The sequence below is a fragment of the Somniosus microcephalus genome, chromosome 10, assembly GCF_052327205.1.
Source record: "Somniosus microcephalus isolate GS21.2 chromosome 10, FLI_Smic_1.0, whole genome shotgun sequence".
Classification (NCBI taxonomy): domain Eukaryota; kingdom Metazoa; phylum Chordata; class Chondrichthyes; order Squaliformes; family Somniosidae; genus Somniosus; species Somniosus microcephalus.
This window is the reverse complement of record NC_140996.1, coordinates 137,274,378-137,293,622: the sequence shown is the minus strand read 5'-3', so window position 1 is coordinate 137,293,622 and position 19,245 is coordinate 137,274,378. Positions and strand designations below refer to the sequence as shown.

At 38.5% G+C, this 19,245-nt stretch overlaps 2 protein-coding genes across 3 annotated transcripts in view; one reads left to right on the top strand and one right to left on the bottom strand.

The window, feature by feature from the left end:
- Nucleotides 1-3,664, bottom strand: part of rab30 (RAB30, member RAS oncogene family) — a 176,422-nt gene extending 172,758 nt beyond the window's left edge. Inside the window, exons 1-2 of one of the 2 annotated variants that reach the window (XM_085998893.1) lie at nucleotides 3,599-3,664; nucleotides 3,307-3,371 (exon numbers count right to left, since the gene is read on the bottom strand). The gene's annotated coding sequence lies outside the window, so the exon portion shown is untranslated. Of the gene's footprint in view, nucleotides 1-3,306; nucleotides 3,372-3,530 lie in introns of both variants that reach the window. The other variant, XM_085998891.1, reaches the window with a different exon arrangement.
- A 196-nt stretch (nucleotides 3,665-3,860) lies between these two features.
- Nucleotides 3,861-19,245, top strand: part of pcf11 (PCF11 cleavage and polyadenylation factor subunit) — a 49,355-nt gene continuing 33,970 nt past the window's right edge. Inside the window, exons 1-4 of the mRNA XM_085998889.1 lie at nucleotides 3,861-4,237; nucleotides 11,097-11,222; nucleotides 14,638-14,826; nucleotides 15,043-15,240. Coding sequence (XP_085855015.1) covers nucleotides 4,070-4,237; nucleotides 11,097-11,222; nucleotides 14,638-14,826; nucleotides 15,043-15,240 — 681 coding nt within the window. The 5' untranslated portion in view covers nucleotides 3,861-4,069. The remainder of the gene's footprint in view (nucleotides 4,238-11,096; nucleotides 11,223-14,637; nucleotides 14,827-15,042; nucleotides 15,241-19,245) is intronic.

The following is a 19,245-nucleotide window of genomic DNA, read 5'->3' as shown; positions in this document are numbered from 1 at the left end:
GCAAATGCACTATAATGTGGATAAATGTGAGGTTATCCACTTTGGTGGCAAAAACAGGAAGGCAGATTATTATTTGAATGGCAATAGATTGGGAGAAGGGGAAGTGCAGAGAGACCTGGGTATTCTTGTGCACCAGTCGCTGAAGGTAAGCATGCAGGTGCAGCAGGCAAGCATGCAGGTGCAGCAGGCGGTTAAGAAGGCAAATGGTATGTTGGCTTTCGTAGCAAGAGGGTTCGAGTACAAGAACAAGGATGTCTTGCTGCAGTTGCACAGGGCCTTGGTGAGACCGTACCTTGAGTATTGTGTGCAGTTTTGGTCGCCTTATCTGAGGAAACACGTTCTTGCCATGGACGGAGTGCAGCGAAGATTCACCAGGCTGATACCTGGGATGGCAGGAATGACGTATGAGGAGAGATTATGTCGATTGGGCTTATACTCACTGGATTTTAGAAGATTGAGAGGGGATCTCATCGGAACCTATAAAATTCTGTCAGGCCTGGACAGACTAGAGGCAGGAAGGATGTTTCTGATGGCCGGGGAGTCCAGAACCAGGGGTCATAGTCTAAGGATAAGGGGTAAGCCATTTAGGACTGAAATGAGGAGGAATTTCTTCACCCAGAGAGTGGTGAACCTGTGGAATTCTCTGCCACAGAGGGTGGTGGAGGCAGTTCATTAAATATATTCAAGGAGTTGGATATATTTCTTAAGGCTAAAGGGATATGGGGAGAAGGCAGGAACAGGGTACTGAGTTTGGATGCTCAGCCATGATCTCATTGAATGGCGGAGCAGGCTCGAAGGGCCGAATGGCCTACTCCTGCTCCTATCTTCTATGTTTCTATGTTTAAATGTACACTCCTAAATGCTGGAAAAAGCAATAAAAGAGCATCAAAAATTAATTATTTCCTAGATGGGGTATGTCCCAGGCCCCTGGTAAATAAACATTGCATCTTCAGTGTGCCCATCTCCTTTCATAAATTTCTAGATCCATCACTGTGAAAAATACTTTTTTATGTTCTTCCATTTTTAAATACAAATGATAGAAATATTGGGTACACCTGCAACTTCAGTTAAAAGACTTGCATTTATGCAGTGCATTTCACGACCACCGGACATCCCAAAGCACTTTACAGCCAATTAAGTCATTTTTAAGTGTAGTCACTGTTGTAATGTAGGAAACGTGGCAGCCAATTTGTGCTCAGCAAGCTCCCACAAACAGCAATGTGATAATAACCAGATAATCTGTTTGAGGGATAAATATTGGCCAGGACACCAGGGATAACTCCCCTGCTCTTCTTCAAAATAGTGCCATGGGATCTTTTACGCCCACCTGAGGGAGAGCAGATGGGACCTCAGTTTAACGTCTCATCTAAAAGACAGCACTTCCTCAGTACTGCACTGGAGTGTCAGCTGAGATTTGTTGAACTCAAGTCTCTGAAGTGGGACTTGAACTCACAGCCTTCTGACTCAGAGGCGAGAGTGCTTCCAACTGAGCCACTGGCTGATACTTTCCTCAAGCTCATGCCCCACTGCACTTTCAGCATATCCAATTGCTTTAATGTCAGAGGCAAGGCATTTATCAGGGATGGGCATCCTGTTGTAAATTCATATTTTTCTGCAAATTTGCAAATTAAAAACGTGAATTTGCAATATGAAGATTGAGTGTCCTTCAAAAAGAAATCTACTGAACTTGAATTATGCTGATGGAGGAAGGTGGATGGTGGCACTGTCTGAGTCACTGAGAGTGAAGGCAGACATCAAGCCCTGTAGGCAGTCAGAGAACAGCCAAGAGACTGATCTCTCGTGCCAAAGGACTGAGTTATGAGGAAACATTGAAAAAAAACTTCATTTTAGAAGGAAATTATAAAGAAAGATAATAAGTAATGTAGAAAAGATATTCAGAACACTGCTTCACAATAGTAGGACAAGAGGACATATGTTCTGACTAGTAAAAACCAACTTTAAGATCAATGTCAAGAAATTCCTCTTCACAGAAATAGTGACCAACACATGCAATGGACTTTTGTCTGAAAAAAAATCCTTGAATCATTTAACAAATGGTTTTCATGATGGGCTTTTTTGGATTGATGAATGGATGATCTTCCTAACGTTTATATATCTTGTGATCATATGACATGCCAACCTGTAATCTTTTGATTTTTATAATTCTCACAAAATTTAGTTTTGTTTGACGGTCATCTTATGTACCTGGTGTGGACCTTGTTTCGTCCCCAGGTCACCATTAAAAAGGTTAAAAAATGCTAAAATAACCAGTAAAAATAATTATTTTTGGTAAATGGTAATTTAAACTTTTGGCAATAGTGTAAATGGGGCAATATCGGATCGGCTGCCCGTATCTATCTCTCTCGATTTTCGTTTTCACAAGAAGTTAAAATTACCCCCATTGTTTGCAAAAGCTCCTGTTGAGGTTGTTTGTATCAGCAATTGATCGACTAAACACATGTTCCTTTTTTTGCCATGGGTACAAATTCAGTCTACTGCAAATACTTTTGTGGGTTCGGTGGCATTAGTCACTTTGGTAAATGGTTTCCATAACCTTTATGTGCTGGAGTAGACTCGCATTTCCCAATAACAACTTATACAATTGCGTAACCAAGAGGTGTAACAATAGTACCTTCTTGTGATCTGAACGCTATATTCATGTTGTTTGCATGTGTCCCCATCTGCATCTCCAAACATTTCAATGAAAACACTTGGTAAGACAAGGCCAGTTTTGTATCAGCAAGTTGCTTTATTTTTCACTGCAAGTAAACCTACAGAGCAACAGTTATGATCAGACTCCCTTAATTCAAGTAAGTCCATATTTCTTCCTTCCCTATTATTTCAAATAGATTATAGCCTGCAGTATTTAACTGCAAAATCTGGCCATCACCAGAAAACTGAGTGCCCAGGACCAAGTACCTCCCAACAGAACAATTTGCATTTATATAGTGCTTTTAACATGGAAAACATCCCAAAATGTAGGTAAACACATTGGATGTGAGATACTATCAGTTCATTTGTATTTTTAATCACCTATGGTTTCAGGACTTAAAAAAAATACTTGTATATATACCCTAGGCTTTAAAATACAAGCTTTAAATGCAACTATTCCCCTCCCCCCAATTTCTTTATCTGGTAAACAGTCGAACAAATCTGGAATCATGATATCAAAGTTTATATTTTAAACTAAGAAGTGGGAAAATTACTGGCAGATAAATGTAAAAATGAAAAAAAAACGCGTATTGGTGACCGTATTTTCCCCACTAAATCATAATAAGGGCATTGTGTCATTGGGAATATCCTTACCGGATACCACGCCTGCGTGACATCAATAACTTCCTTTGGGGATGTTTTTCAGTAAAGTTAGGGAACTGAAAGAGAAAATGGAAAAGAAAATTCATATTATGTATTGTGTGATCATAAAAAATATCAAGGCTATTGGGAGTTTATTAAATACAATAGTGTTGAAACGCATCGAGCAGGAGTACAAAATGTCTCCCTGAATCATGTGAAACAAAAACTGTCCTTGCCAATAACTCTACTCCAGCACCGACCGTGCGCAACTTGGGGCCTGTCACATGTAGACATCCGGCCTTACCGGGAATCCACGTGGCCACATGACAAAACACGTCAGCCTCCACCCGTGCACTGGCCACCAGCCGAATTCCGACCAATCACAAGACGTGAACTATAACACGAACCACCAATCAGCTGTCGTACTTCGTGGTTCGTCACAATGCTTGCGCTAACGCCGTCGAGGCAACAAATGAAATGCCGCCGGATTGTGTCCGTCACGATGGTAGCCAATGAGTTCTGGCTGTGATCACTACCGATTGTGACGTTTATGAATAGTTTAACTTGGTGCGGCCGCCATTTTGTATTAGGAGAGGAAAGAGGACAGAAGTGCTAAGCTGTTGAGGGCAGTTTAATGTTGTTTTTCACCTGTTTTTGAAGAAGGACCTCTGTACCATGTATAGATTTAGAGCATAAATACATATTTATATTCAAGGGAAAACGTTCTTTTGTTTAAGAGCTATCAGAACGGAAGTTTTAAATTTAAAACACAACGATGGCGGAAGACACGGCCAAGGTGGACGCCTGTAAAGAGTATCAGTCGTCGCTCGAAGACTTGACTTTCAACAGCAAACCTCACATCAACAACCTTACCATCCTAGCCGAAGAGAACCTGAAGTACTCGTCGGAAATCGTCAAGTTAATCGAAGCACAAATAACCAAGGTTTTTAAAATCAGTTTTTGTTTTTATTTTAATTTTTTTTTGAACAAAAAGGAAATTCGGAGTAGAATTTTTTTTTTTTTTAAAGAGTCTTTGTTTGATGGTCGACTCAGTGATGCGGTGAGATTGCCTCGCTCCCCACCCCCTCTACCCTGAAATGTTAATCAAGATGGCGGCGAGGCCCTGAGCCCGGCCGAGCTGACGCACAAAGCCATGATGCGGATTTTTCTTCTCGTCTGTTCACTGTCTCGAACCGACTTGGGTCGCCGGCGTCTGAGCGCAAGGCCGATCTAGCACGTTGGCCGCGTCTCTAATATCGTAACCCTGGTGTTGTCGGGTTTTTTTTGGTTCCTGTAATTTTTTTAAATGCTAATTCCGGAGAATGTTAGCCGAGGGCGGATTTAGATTTTAACCAGGCCCTGTTGGACCAGACCCGCCCCACGGACCGCTGTCCGGTGTATTTTCTCTACTCCCTGTCTAGTCACGGCACGGAGTCTGGCGTGCTCTCACTTTGGGCGATTGGCTTGTTGCAGTTGAGACGTAAGATCCGACGTTGTGCAAGACAAGCCGCGGCTGCACCCAGACCGCAAGAGACGCCATGTTGGGTGTTAAATTATTTCGTAGTTCACTAAACCTCTGTTAAGCTTCGCGTGTTTAAATCGGATATTTCCAGTGTTCGCTTGTGTTTATGTAGATTAAATTTTAACATCCCCGGAGAGACCGATCGAAATTGCTGCCCCATTAAACTATTATGATCCGTTTTAATCATTAGTTAGCGGCACACGTTTTCTTGCCTTTTAGCTCGCTTTGAATATATTCCTAACGTAAATTGAGATAATTGAATAAAAACAATAGTGTAGTTGGGGGTTTGTCTTTGTATCTGGGCCAGAGCGAGTTTAAGTTTCTTTTTAAAATAAAGGATACGTTAAAATTTTTCTCATTAAATGTTCTAAATGGTGGTAAACTGTTTAAATGATTGGTTCTTTGAAAAAATGCTAATAAAGAAAATGAAATACGTTCTTTTGTCTTATTTCTTTCACAGACTTACAAGGTTTTCATTAGTGTTTCAGTCGTTGGTATTCTGTTCAAGAGCACATTTATCACAAAACTGAATGCTTATGGTGAGATGAGGGCTTGTATGTTTTTTAGGAAAGAGCGATGACATAATTCTTTAGATCTAAAAAGTTGTAGTTTGACTACTAAAAAGGAGCCCATGCAGATTCAATTTATGAACCCACATACAACTTTGACATATGGGATGCGCACCACAGTTTTTCATATTTGTCTACGGTTTTTGTTTCAAACTGCTAACTGACAGGAATTCTCTAAAATCAATTCTATTGATGTTTTAAAACAGCAGCATAGCACTATAACAGGTTGGATTTAGCTGATGCGTTCAGTCTTTTTGGCCAGAAAGCTTGTGCAATATTACATCTTGTCTGGTTGACTTGCTGCTTATGGGAATCAAAATATGAGGAAGTGTAATTTTAACATGCCTCTCCTTTGGAACTGCTCAAGTTCAGATGTAATTGGAATGTAGATCATGGGTTTTGCAATTGGACATTTCCATATCAATTTTATTTCCATTTACTTTGTCTTTACAAAACGGGAGATAAGCTTAGTTTAATTGAAGCAAATGCCAAGTTTTTTTTTATATCACTGTTGCCAGTAAATTGGTAAATAAATGTTGTCTTCAATTTGGAAATGCTGCCGTTTTGTAACTTATAGCTTTATATATTTCGATGCCATGATAGTTCTGAGGGTGTAGAATTTGCACTTGCTAAAACAACTGCTTCAAACGAGATCAAGCATTCTTGACTGGTCCATGAAGTTTTTGGACCAAATTGCCATTAATGGTGCTTTTATGCGACAGGTTTGCACTGGCAAATGTTTGGCGTGCAAATCTAGCATTAAGATCTGTCTTGACTCAAGCAGTTGAGCGGGACTCACTTTGATGTCATGTCCTGTTTAAACTAAACAAGTTTAGTTTCCGGGCAAAACCGCAACACTTTTTTTAATATAAATTGTACAGCTCTAGTATAAGTGTGCTTGGTCATTGATAAGCTGATTGTTTTTGTGTTGATCTTTGCTATGATACCTTGACCCACTTAAGCATTCAATTTTGTTGATCTCTTGAAAGTGCTCTTGATTTTTAAGCTGGACTAACAAGTGCTGCAACTGCTGCTGCAAACTAATTCAGCACTTTGGAAAGACTATTGTTGTCTGGAACCTGGAGATGTTTAACTTACACCACTGGTGGTCATTTTCACGTGACAATAGTTTAATGACCTCAACAGTTTGCCAAGTGTCCTTATGATCCAACTACCAACACTGTCTTAGTTTTGAAAATGGAACAAGTTTGATCAATCCCCTAAGAGTTATAAAACTTTTATTTTACTCATCATTTCTATGGTTCCCATAACTCGTGTGCCATTCACTTGAATTCTTGGTTAATCCTAACTCATGGAATTGATATCCCCATTTCTTGATAATATCACTTTAAAAAAATTAAAAAAAAATAGCATCTATTAAAGCCCGCACATTACCTGAAGGTACTGAATAGTACAGCTCAGTAGTTCCTTCAGTATATCATTGTTGGAATAGCTCGGCTTGTTGGAATAGGGAACGGGGCTATTAAACCAAAAGGCATAGGATTCTCCTCTGTTCAGCGTTGAACACTGGAGTGACCTTTTTATGTATTCACCTTTTTATAATGTATTAAACATCTTAACTAAATTATTTCGAGTGTTCTGTAAATATTATAGTTACCTTCACTTAATGCTGCTGATCAACATCTCTGCTTTTGTCATTTGAAAAATATTGCTAGTCTCTAGTGGATAAACACACAACCCCTTTGGGAGTGGGGGGGGAAGATGGTCAGGTGGGAGGTATGTCTCTTCCCACCCCCAAAATTTTTGACATGGATTCCATGCATTTGAAGCCCCAGAATTTCTCCGGATGTTTCTTCTCCCATTCAACTCTTCATAGATTGTGGAGATGATATAATCTCTGCTGGCTGCTATATTCTTGAACTTTTATCATTTCAACAATCCATCAGATTGAACAATACAGCATAAGCGCTGAAACTGGCACTTCAAGTTTACTGGTGGATAAACAGATTTTGTGGCAGATCACAATATTACAGCGCAATCCAGTATGCTCACGATTTTGGGATCTGATTCATAGCAATCCATAAAATCCACACATTAAATTAAACGGGGCATTGATTGCAAATGCAGAACCGTTTTGGTGCCTGCTCTGATTTCAGGCATTACTTGGTGGATTTTTATGATAACGTGTGTGCTTCATGGACGTGATGGAAATTAATTTCAATTATATAAAATATGGGCGTGTGAAGGAAGCAGTGGAACAGAAGTAGTTAAACAAGCATGGTCTGGCCCGGAGTTAATTATGAAAAAAGTATGTTTCGATAATGAACTTTGTAATTTTACAAAAGGGAGAATTGGTGACTGTGATGTTAGGTGCTTGCTAGTTCTAAGCATCTTCCAGAAGCATTATGTTTGCCTATAGTCAAGCCTGTTTGATTTCTACTCCAGAGACTAACCATTCCAAATTAAATTTGGTTGGGGAAAAGTTGTGTGACTGGCTGAATGCAACTTTAAAAGAAAAACACAGTTTCCAATCACTTTTCATGGCTGTCATATTGCAGCTAGACCCTTGACTCCAACAGAAGATATTTCTATTTTGTTCACTAGCAATTATCACCAATAGACTCCAAAGCAAGCTCTAATAATCTTTTCAAAACTGAAACTGGACATGGACTCTGATTTCCAGGAGTCAAGTTGGTGCAGTGATGAATAACTAGGGGTCTTTAGCATGCTTTGTAAATATTTACTAATTTGCAGAATATTACTGCATAGTTTATATTTACAACCCAAGGTGTGATCATTGTGGTGTTTGAAAGGTCAGCAAACCATTGAACATTAATGGTGCAAGCTCTATTTCTGGACACCATATAAAATTTAAAGCATGTAAAACTGCTTTGCCTGTAATTTGTAATCAAGTGTAATGGGAGTATTTAAATGATGCATATTTAAATTTTGAAAGACGTACAGGATTATGAAAGATGTTGGAACTTGTGTGCATGGTTAAAAAGAAAGACAGTTACACTCGTACTACAGAATTCCATTGGGTCGGGTCTGTTGCCACAGCCTGTGTCCACTCCACATTTCCAATGCCACATGCTGTCTTCCAAGAGCCAGGGACTGCAGTGGGGATGATACTAAATGGAGTCTTTCATAGTGAATGAGTTAACTAACTGTCAATCTCTTGTTCGCTTTTGAGGCAAAGTGACTGGTAAATGAGATCTTGAAGATGCTTCATTATATATCTTGTGGTTCTGTGGTTTGTTCTCAAATGGTGTAATGTGTGCACCTACAGATGTAAATCTAATGAAATTTCAAATCATGAGTTGTAATGTTGCTTTTATCTTGAAATGGTGCATCTTGGGTTGAAGGAATTTAAGCTGAGGGTGATGAAATGCAATGCTTTTGAAAATTAAGTCGTTGACTTGGAATGGACATAGGCTAGCCTGGAGCATCGGCAACATTGCTTTTGTAAACAACACTGAAATACAAGAAGACTGTCAAAGATGTGACTTGGTTTTGGACTACTTTTAACCCACATTATCCTGCAGCCCCTTTCCAATGTGAAGTATTCAATAAGCAATGCTATCTGGACTGAGGTCAGCAGCAGATGGTCAACTTCCAAAATTTCACCTGACATCCATCAAATGAAAGTACAACTATACAGTATACAACCGTTCACACTGGCTATGTGAATCTGTAGGCTAATGTGCATTAATGTACCTTTCTCCGTTGGCCAGAAAACAGTGTAGTCATTTCAGAAGTGGCACAGTCAAACTACCACTTGTTTTGATTCCAGTAGATCCAGGGGTGTTCAATTAGCAATGTTCTGTTGCTATTACATGAAGATTAATATCTAGCTCAGTACTTTCAAAGTGCACGGATATATATGGATATCCTAATGTGCACTTGTGTCTGCTTATTTCATAAATATCTATCAGTCACGCAGCATGTATGATTTGTTAGATATTTGATGCAATATTTTTCAGCTGGTTGAAATTCCGTATACAAGTTGTGTAATTCTGGTGTGTAACCTTCATTGAGTTTTTTGGTACAGAGAAGATACACGGTTATTTTACTGTGCCTACGCCTTTACTTTAGGATGTTACGTCAGATATGCTTTCTGCACATTTTGTGTTGCAGATGGTCACCTTTCAATATGAAGTACTTACAATATATGCTTTGTTTATTAAAACCATATTAAACATTATTTTCACCTAGAACTGCCTTTTTTTTAAAAAAATGCAAAGAATTAAGATGGTGTTAAACATCCTTTTTATTTTTTGTGGAAGGGAATTGGGTGTGTGCAGAACTGACTTTAAGGAAACCTGGCTTTGAGAGCGCTGAATTAACATACAGTTGAAAGTGCCCACGTGAACAACTGGTGTTACGTGCTCTCATCGTAGACCATAGTCCTTCAGGACTTGACCAATAGAAAAAAATATGGCAATGGAAACCAGCGAGGTTCCAGATGTGATTTCTGGCCCATGCTGTTACGACTGGGCCTGAAGTAGTTGTGCTACAATTGGTCTCTGCATTCCTGTACTAGGTAGGAAAAACAGCCAGAGTTTCTGCTTATTGGAAAATGGTTGTTGGCTGGGGACAAGTTGGGATGGCAATGATGCTCCGCGTGGTTGAACCACATGCCAACACAAGACTCACATGAATTGGCCTCCTGGGTGAAGTACAAAAGCTGAGTCAAAGCCTTCAGGATAAGGAGAAAATATGAAAAAGATAAAAGGGATGTCAAACACTTAATTGTTTTCCATTTACATGAAACACAATTCTAAACCCAATTTGAAGGAAGACAAACTAACAGTACACATTTGTATGAAAGTAATTAGGTAACAAAGAATCAGCTGTTTCATTGTTACTGGATAGGGCTGGTAAAAATGTCCAATTATGGAGTACCTTTCCTTCTGATGGTTCCATCACCACTACTGTTTCTTTATGACAAAGAAATCTAATTGCTTGCTTTGTATAGAATTTATCAGATCACATACTTAATCATGTTAATGCATTAAAGTTTAAATCCAAATGTGATGGTATATATTTTGCCATTTTGTGTTGACTTCTCCCTCATGAAAAGGATGATTAATATTAACAAGCTGGTATTTGGGTGTAATGTCAAAATTTCACAAATTAGATTAACGCTAGAATATATCCTTTGAGAAAATGGCAGCTTTGCAAATAGCTGCGAAAAAATTCCAGATCATAACTTGAGCTCAATCCTTTTTGTGTGGGTGAGAGCGCACAAATTTCAATTTATATAAATTTAAAAGCAGATTTTACTTTGGGTTTGGATCTATCTGGAAAAATTTCTGACTTACTAATCTTGCAACTGTTTACTGTTGTAATTCAACTGAAGAATGACTGGCACACTAAAGTTGCTGATGCTCGGAGAACATGGAAGACCTGCTTTGAAGCACCATAGATGGAAGCAAACCATAACAGGCTTGTACCTGTAAATATAGATGTAGCATTCGCAGTCACTGATGGACTGTTCTGAGATTGATTCTTTTGAATATTTGGCAACACCAAATCCTGAAGTTCTTTGCACAGCTACTCTCAAGTAACTGAATTTATGTACTTTTATTTATCGAAGTTCAGCGTTCCAGGGTATTTTTTGCGAATAACTGCAAACAAATCCTCCCATAAAATGTTTCATGTGTCATTGCGATTTTAAAAAAAATATTGCTTTGTCCTGTTTGCTTTTCTGTGTTTTCCTAATGTTCTGAGTTTTCCTATTGCTGCAGGCCCCAGTTTCAGAGAAGCTCCCAGTAATGTACCTCATGGATTCCATTGTGAAGAATGTTGGAGGAAGCTATATCTCACTCTTTGCTCAAAACTTAAGTCCTACATTTTCTAGTGTTTTTGAAAAGGTACCTATAATTTTGTCACTAGAGTAAACCTGTGTGTATATTCTTGTAAACCTTGTACTTTAAATTATTTTGATAACTAGATATCATTGAACTTATTGGTGGAAGATATGTGCATTTATTTATGGAGTTGTGATGTAGCTGAGATCCAGAGGTGATCGTTTTCAGTCCTATTGTACCATGCATGATGTTGAAAACCGTAGTCTGTTCTAACATCACTCTGTTCCTGTCTAGACTGTTTAAGTTGGATCAATAAAAGTGTAAATGGAATTTATTTTGTCCTCTCTTTGCCCTTTCATCCCCAAGTCTCTCCTATGCAATATATTCCATCTGTGTGCTGCAGTAGTTTGTTTGAAACGCAGTTAATGAACACGCCAAACTATTATTGATAACATTCTACAGTAGATAGAATTAAGTTAATCTTGAACAGTGACCCTATTGACTAAGGGTTGCATTGGTTGATTAGCTATGAAATAGTAAATATCTTGCTGAAATTATCTAGTTTGTCATCAATAGAATAAAACAAATATTCAGACAAAGTACCAACAGAAAACTTGGGCCCCTAGTTTCTCTCGAGTTAGTGAATTATATAGTTTTTTTTGTGAAATATAACAGCACCCTTCTAGCCTAGCTAATTGAACCCATATAAATATTTTCAACTCGCAGTAGAATGGAATATACCAATCCAAATTTATATTTACCCATATTGTGTGTGCTGTAATTCATCTAAACCAAAAAAAAAAGCAGGAGTTGAAGGACTTGGCACATTATGGTCGCCACCAGACTTTAGAGGTTGTTGCACTTTTTTGATAAATTTTATTTGTGTAAGTGGTTCAGATCAAGCTTACAAATTTTTTGGTTAATTCCAGGATTTGGCTATTTTAAAAAAAAGTTTGTACTGCTTGAGTAGAGTAAAAATGAAATTGCTTTAATTTACCTGGACAGTATATGCTTGTACAGACATTCCTACTGCTTTGTATACAAGGGCACTAAATTACGTTTTATCTGTTCGCTGTAGCACCCATTTTAGACCTGTTTCCAATGGTGCGGGTAATCAAACTTAATTTTGATTTTTGTTAGTGCACCTGCGTCTCACACTTAAAATAACTAGGTCAACAGGATGACTGGTCCAGAATGAACTTAAGTTAAACTTAAATGTCTCACGTATGAGTTCCACATGTTTTCATGTGTGCAAAGGTTTTGCATATTAAACATAATAGGCAAATGATCTGACACCTTCATTGTTTGGTTGATGCCATTTGCTAAGACTAGCTTCAATAGTAAATGGAAATCTAATTCCAAGGGCATTTTCTTACTATAAGCTAGCGAGGGGATGCATTACTTTTGGAAATAATGGAATTTTAGATTTAAAAAAAATACTTTTAAGCTATTGTCTCCCCCTCTTTTGAGTTGTACAGTAGCATGGAGGCAGACGGCCTTTCTCTCAGACCGCTGCTGATCGCTCTCTGAAAGTGGCTGGTAGATGGTGTGTAAGTGGGGCCTGAGATGAGTATCTTAGATTTTTCTTTTCTCCCTGTCGGGGGTAGCGTGTGGCCGGTGATCGGCTTCTTCTCAAAGCGAAATGATTGAAATCAACGTGTTGGAATGGAGAATGTTAACTCAAATCTGCAATTCCATAGCGCAGCATTTGAGCACCAACTTGCTCTCATTCTATGTTGCCCAATATTTATTGTAACATCTGAAATTTACTTCAAAAAGACTGAACTTCAGTGTGAATTACAACGTGAGACTCATTGGGCCTTGTTTTTAGTTAGATATGATTGTGTAATAATAATGGCTAGATCTCAAATTCCAATTTCTCTGAATTGCACTTATTGGAGATGTTAAACTTCAAGTCCAGTTTTTTATGTACTTTATTTTTTTGAAGTAACATGCAATACTTTTGTAAGTGCAAGTAATATGAAGAATCAACATATGTATTACACTTTTGTGCTTAAAAATAAAATATTCAATAATTTGCATTAAGCAATGAAAATAACAGCAGTGTAGAATTTAGTTGCCAGATAATTAGAATTAACAGTATACTGTACTTGAAAATGTGGTCATAGATTTGATGTATCGATCATCAATTGCATATATAAGTGTATATACCTGGGTGTTTTAGAGATTCCAATTTTCACAAATTTATTATGCAAACTTTTGGTACTCTTTGGCAATTGTTTTGCTTCCTTCAAGCCACTTGCCCACCACCACCCTTCCCATGGAGAAGATTTTTTTTCTCTTGTGCTTAACAAGGTGATGTAACGAGGGAATTAAATTCTTCCAAGTTTAGACACTGTCTGAATCCAACACTCACTGTTCAGAAAAAGCATAACCAGTTGCAGTAAAGCCCCCTCCTCTGACACATCAACATGTTTTAGCTCCAACCTGCTACTGCACCAGCATAACAATTTTCCCATTTCTCACACCAGCCATTCTGTGGTCTGAGTGAGATTGCCAATTCATGCTGAATTCGGGTTTTGTGTCCATACCTATAAGAACTGAATTGAGACTGCCCCAACTCATTACACAGGACCCATACAGCCAGCAGACAGAAACAGCTTCCATCCTCTGTCTGGGCTGGATTTGAATTCTGGTCCCAGAGGCAAACGGTTAGTGTCAAACATTGCACCATCCAGTTCTCTACTATTCTGTTTCCAGGTTGTACTTTTTTCTAATCAAAAATGCTGAAACCCAATTAACAAGTAGTTGAATTCAAGCACCGTAGTACACAGCCCTAGTGCATGACATTGTTGTGTCGTGTGCCATTGGAGCAGAAACCACATCAAACTTAGTACTGAACATTTTAAATTTAAATTATGAATATTTTTACATGCTAGACTATAGTCATGATTGTACAAACTTAGTTTGCTTGTTTTATTACAAATAAAATAAATATTTCAAGTTACGCTCTTTGTACTGTGCAGTGTTGCATCCTAGGCATTCCTCACTTTTCCATGACCACAAGGAAGCTATAGTTGCTGATAGATTTTCATATTGACCAGAGTGAATTTTGGTAACCTTGTACTCAACTGAAGCCTTGGTTAAGAGTCAAAATCAGTTGATTTAAGCTGCCTCAGGAAAAAACTGAGTGCAGTTACTTCATAAGTGCACATGGATCATTTAAAAAAAAAAAAGTCAATGATGGAGGCAATTGTTTGGATATTCAAGTGCCCAAAATAACGCACATTCAATGAGGGATTTTAAGTGCAATCTTCAATTGATGGAACAGAGGAACTAGTCATTCAGTGGGAACTAGCAAAAAAATCTCCCATCTTGGAATAATTTGTCAAAGCAAATCTCAAATCAATATGCTTGCTTTTGTAATGAATAGATGTATCCTTTCAGTGTGTGTGTATGTATGTTTGTAATAAGAATATATAAGGCATATAAAGCTGGATAATTGTTTTGTTCTTAGGTGGATGAGAGCACTAGAAAAAGTTTGTTTAAATTGCGCTCTACATGGGATGAAATGTTTCAACTGACGAAACTTTATGCATTAGACGTCAAAGTCAACAAACTAGATCCTGCATGGCCTATTAAGCCTTTGCCACCAAATGTGAACAGTTCAAGCATTCATGTAAATCCCAAGTTTTTAAACCGATCGGTAAGTATTACAGGAATTTCGCCTCTACCATAAGGAAAATGTTACTCATCTTCCAAGTTGGATTAATGTGCTTGCCAAAATTAAACCATGAGTAAATAAAGAGAATTTGCAAAATGTTGTGGTGTTTCTCTTATTTGTTGGCATTTCTTTTGTACCAATTTCCTTGGAGAATTTTAGAATACCCTGGTCATAACTTCACTTTCTCCTTGCTCGTAGCTTGAAGAACCTGCCACCTCAAGTGCTACAGTTGCTCCTGTTAACTCAGCTAAACAAAATATTGCTGAGTCGCAGAAAAACGTAACACAGGAGCAAGAGCAGTTTATAAGACAACAACTGTTAGCAAAACAAAAACAGTTACTTGAGTTGCAACAGAAGAAGTTGGAGCTGGAATTAGAACAGACAAAGGCACAGCTGGTAAGTTCGAAGTACTAATCACTAAAAGTCATTATGTTGGAGGCAATTGCAGTAGTGAAAGGGGTGGAGGTACCCATACCAGCTGGTAAGTTGGTTTTATTTCAAATACTATGAATTTTAATTGTGATAAATTGGTGGTAATAAAATTTGCATATAACACCAATACTGTTTTGAGTGGAGCAAAATTGAGGCTCGGAAATAATTAGTATATGTTAGGATATCAGGAGTTTGTTTACATCGGGGTTATATTTCTGTGATTTGTCTGTTGCCACGCCACTTAAGTTCCATTAGTAATTTCTCCTGTCCTGGAAGTACTGATTTGTAGGGGTGCTGACAGTTCTTCACTACCTGTTAAATAATTTTTCATCTGAGAGCCTAGACAGTGTGTTGGCATGCAATTTAACTGGAGGGCATCACAGACATATTAACACGTTTTCCAGCAGCAGGAATTCTTTGGGTCACTGAGTCAATTACCACACCACAGAAGCTTCCCAGGCTAAAGCAAGCTAACTCATCAGCCACTGGGACCTTTGTGCTCTTCATTACTCTGCCTGTCTGGCAGAGGTTGTATTTACACACTAAGGTATTGTGCTTTGCATTGAATGTTTAAGGCCAATAATATGGATACACCTATGCTTAGCAATATTGTAAGTGATGAAAACAAATGTGCAGTAATGGTGCAACTATGGCTCATTGCAGTAATGACTAATCTGATTAAATTTGCACAGCACCCCCAAGTTACAAATACAGGGCAACAATTTATTTCGACCAGTGTCGAACCAGATAATGGCATAATGAGGACTGATCAATAAAAACCATTTTCATCCTGTCCATTGACTAGTGCCCTATACTGGTACAATGTACTTTGACTGCATTTGAAGCTATATTTGCATATGTGGAGCATAATTGCATCAACTAAGAATCCATCCTCATTTGTTTGCTAAACCTTTCCTCTTTCTAAATTTAGTTGACTCGTATGGATGGGTTCCCATCTCTGAGCAGCATAGACTTTACAGGGGAACGGCATAGTAAAACAAAGGACATGAATGAAAATACAGATTACAAATGCATCGTTGGATGTGCAAGTGGCCTCGGGAGTGATCCCTCCCTGTGGGGAAGCGTTTGACCGTTGCTTAGTCCTGCTCCCATAGTGGGATGGTTGAGATTAGTAACGTAGGGGTCGTAGAAGACATCTTGCCATTATTTGCAAGGTGCTGAAGTGTAGTGTATTTGCACATTCATATCTGAGCATTCTTGCAGACACTTTGCAATTGTAATGAATGCCTGTTATTTAAAAATATGGAACATGTACAGCAAAACACATTCAATGAGAAGCAAAAGATGACAGTTGGTCTAGTCAGCCTATCATAGTTATGTTTAAGGTTTTAATTACCATCTTCTAGGTGTCCTGTTTGTGGAAGAATGTTATGGTTGGCTATAGTGCTCAGTTAGGCTTTATTGGAGGCTCCATGTGTCGGGGGTTTCTGGTAATGCATCTAACTGATCTAGTGGAGGTAAAATATGGTAAGTTACCTTTTGAAACCAGAACACCAGTTTCTCGCAATACCAGATACTTGAACTACCTCATGATTCCATCATTGGGTCCCTTTCAATGTATGGAAGGCCCTATAACAATTGATTATAGGCAATGAAAGAGGGCTTTACCTTCCAGGATTGGATTTAATTTATTTTTTGACTCATTTTCCTGGGGGTTTTTTTCTGTTCTATTGAAGGTTACTGACTCATGTAGAGATACAGTTTTATGGTTGCTGCCTCCTGGTACCTTGCCCAAGTGGTTGTTGTTCCTGTGTGGCAGGAAGGTATTTGACTAGGGATATCACAGCTTAACTGATGCAACACATTTTTGAGCTGAACATTGATGAGCAAAAATGGTTACTGATTTGTTTTCTTATTTCATAGCCTAAGGAGTGTTAATACTGCAGTTCAAGGCCTGTTGGATCTTTTGAGTAGACGGATATAGAAACTCTTGTTCACGGAGGTAATTGTAGAGGTTGCATCAGGTTGAAAAAAACTGGGTTATTACAAAATAATACAAAGTATGGCAAGAAGGAGAAGTGTGAGATGATCATCTTCATGCAGATCATACAAGTTACAGGGCCAGATGACTACCCATGGTTTGCCTTGAGGACAGTACCTCAAGATCCAAATCAGGGAGCTGTTAGATCAAAATGGAGGAACCAAATATTAAGGAATTCTGTTTTATTTTTGTTATGTGGGATGTTGGTATGGCAGTATTTTTTTGCTCATCTCTAGTTGCCCCTAAATTGGTGGTGGTTGTGGGCTGCCTTCTGAACTGACTGTGGTGATGAAGGAACAATAATGCGTCAAAGTCAGGATGTATTTCTATTCTTGACAAGTCTGCATGCATTACTCATCCCTAATTTCCCTGACAGTGATTTGTTTATACAACTGAAGCTGGCCACTTCAGAGGGCATTAAGAGCCAACCTTGTAGAGTAGACTAGTCACATTGACCAGTAAAGGTGGCAGCTTCCATTCCCTGTATGACATTAGTGAACCACTTGGTTTTTTAATTGATAATTCTGCAGCTTACATGGTAATTTTTCTTGGTGCAATCCCACAAACTGCCAAATTTATTAATTCAATTTCGCAGCATGCCACAGTGGGATTTGAACACTCAATCTTGGGTTTAGTGGTCCATTGCCACTACACTACTGAACCCATATAAATGGTGTGGGATAGTGTGTGACTTGGAGGTGATTGGTGTTCTTGTCCTCAGTTCAGTTGGAAGTACCAATACAATTCAGCCTGACTTTTTTAATGTTTTATTAGCAACCCCCCCTGCAGCAAGGGCTACTTTTCTGCCCATACTTCGAAAGATTAGCTGCTGAGAGCTTTTGCCATAGAAGCGACTGTGATTGAGGTTCTTCTGTTGAAATGTCTTGGGTTTGTGACATTTGAGAAATCCCAATGGTGTCTTGACAAAAGACCTGTCCTTTGCAGGAATCTGTTCAGACCAGGAATGGGTATTTCTCTCTCCCATTGGGCACTAGCGAAGCAGAAGGTAGCTTAGGGTTCACTCGGAAAAGAGCTTATTCCACATGTGCTATAACTACTTCGGATCAACATAAAGTGGGTTTCTCAGATTGCCATCTGCAAAGCAGTAATCTGAAGGAGCATTTGTACTTTTAAAGCTCAATTTCTCATTTTACACTTTCAAGTTGCCTGTGACAGAGCACAGTACAGTTGAAGTGTAAATAACTTGGTGCAAATGCTGTTGGAGGATCTTATCAGGCCATGTGAAAGACTTGCTTGGCAGTGGCAAAGCCAAGTGATTCCTGGCCAGATTAACTGTTGAGTTTATATTATATTAACCAAACAGATGCCGTTTTCCCATTCCATAATCTGCCCCATGGTGTAAATGTGGCAGATTCTGAAGGAGGGGGGTGGGGGAGAAAGAAAATGCAGCCTCTTGTCAGCAAAGAACTATGAGCAAATCCTGGAGTGAAACCTTCTGTACAGCAAGGGAAAAATAGTCTCGACCTCCCCAGTGCAAAACCCCAGGTGATGTCTTGGTTAGAATTATGACTTCCTATTGTATGTGGACTGAACATTTTTTTAAAAATGGGGAAGATAATTACAGAAGGTAACCAACATTCATACACTCAGAATAAAAAAAACGAAATGCTGGAAATAAAAATAAGCTGCTAAAATACACATTAGTCAGCAGCTGTAGAAAAAATTACAGGTTAACATTTTAGTTTTAATAGAGTTCTGATAAAGGGTTGTACCCACAATGTTCTATATTCTCTTTACAGATGTTGACCGGTGTTTCCAACATTTTGTGTTCTGGTTCTTACTCTTAACTTGTGACAAGTTTAAATCTGTCTTTGTTGAATACTTGCTGTATCTTTAGTAAATATATATTTGATGTGTACAGGAGAAAAATTCCCAGAGACCGGTTAATACAAATGCTTGCATTCCAGATTTGAGTGTTAAATCATTTTGGCCTGTGTTTTTATACA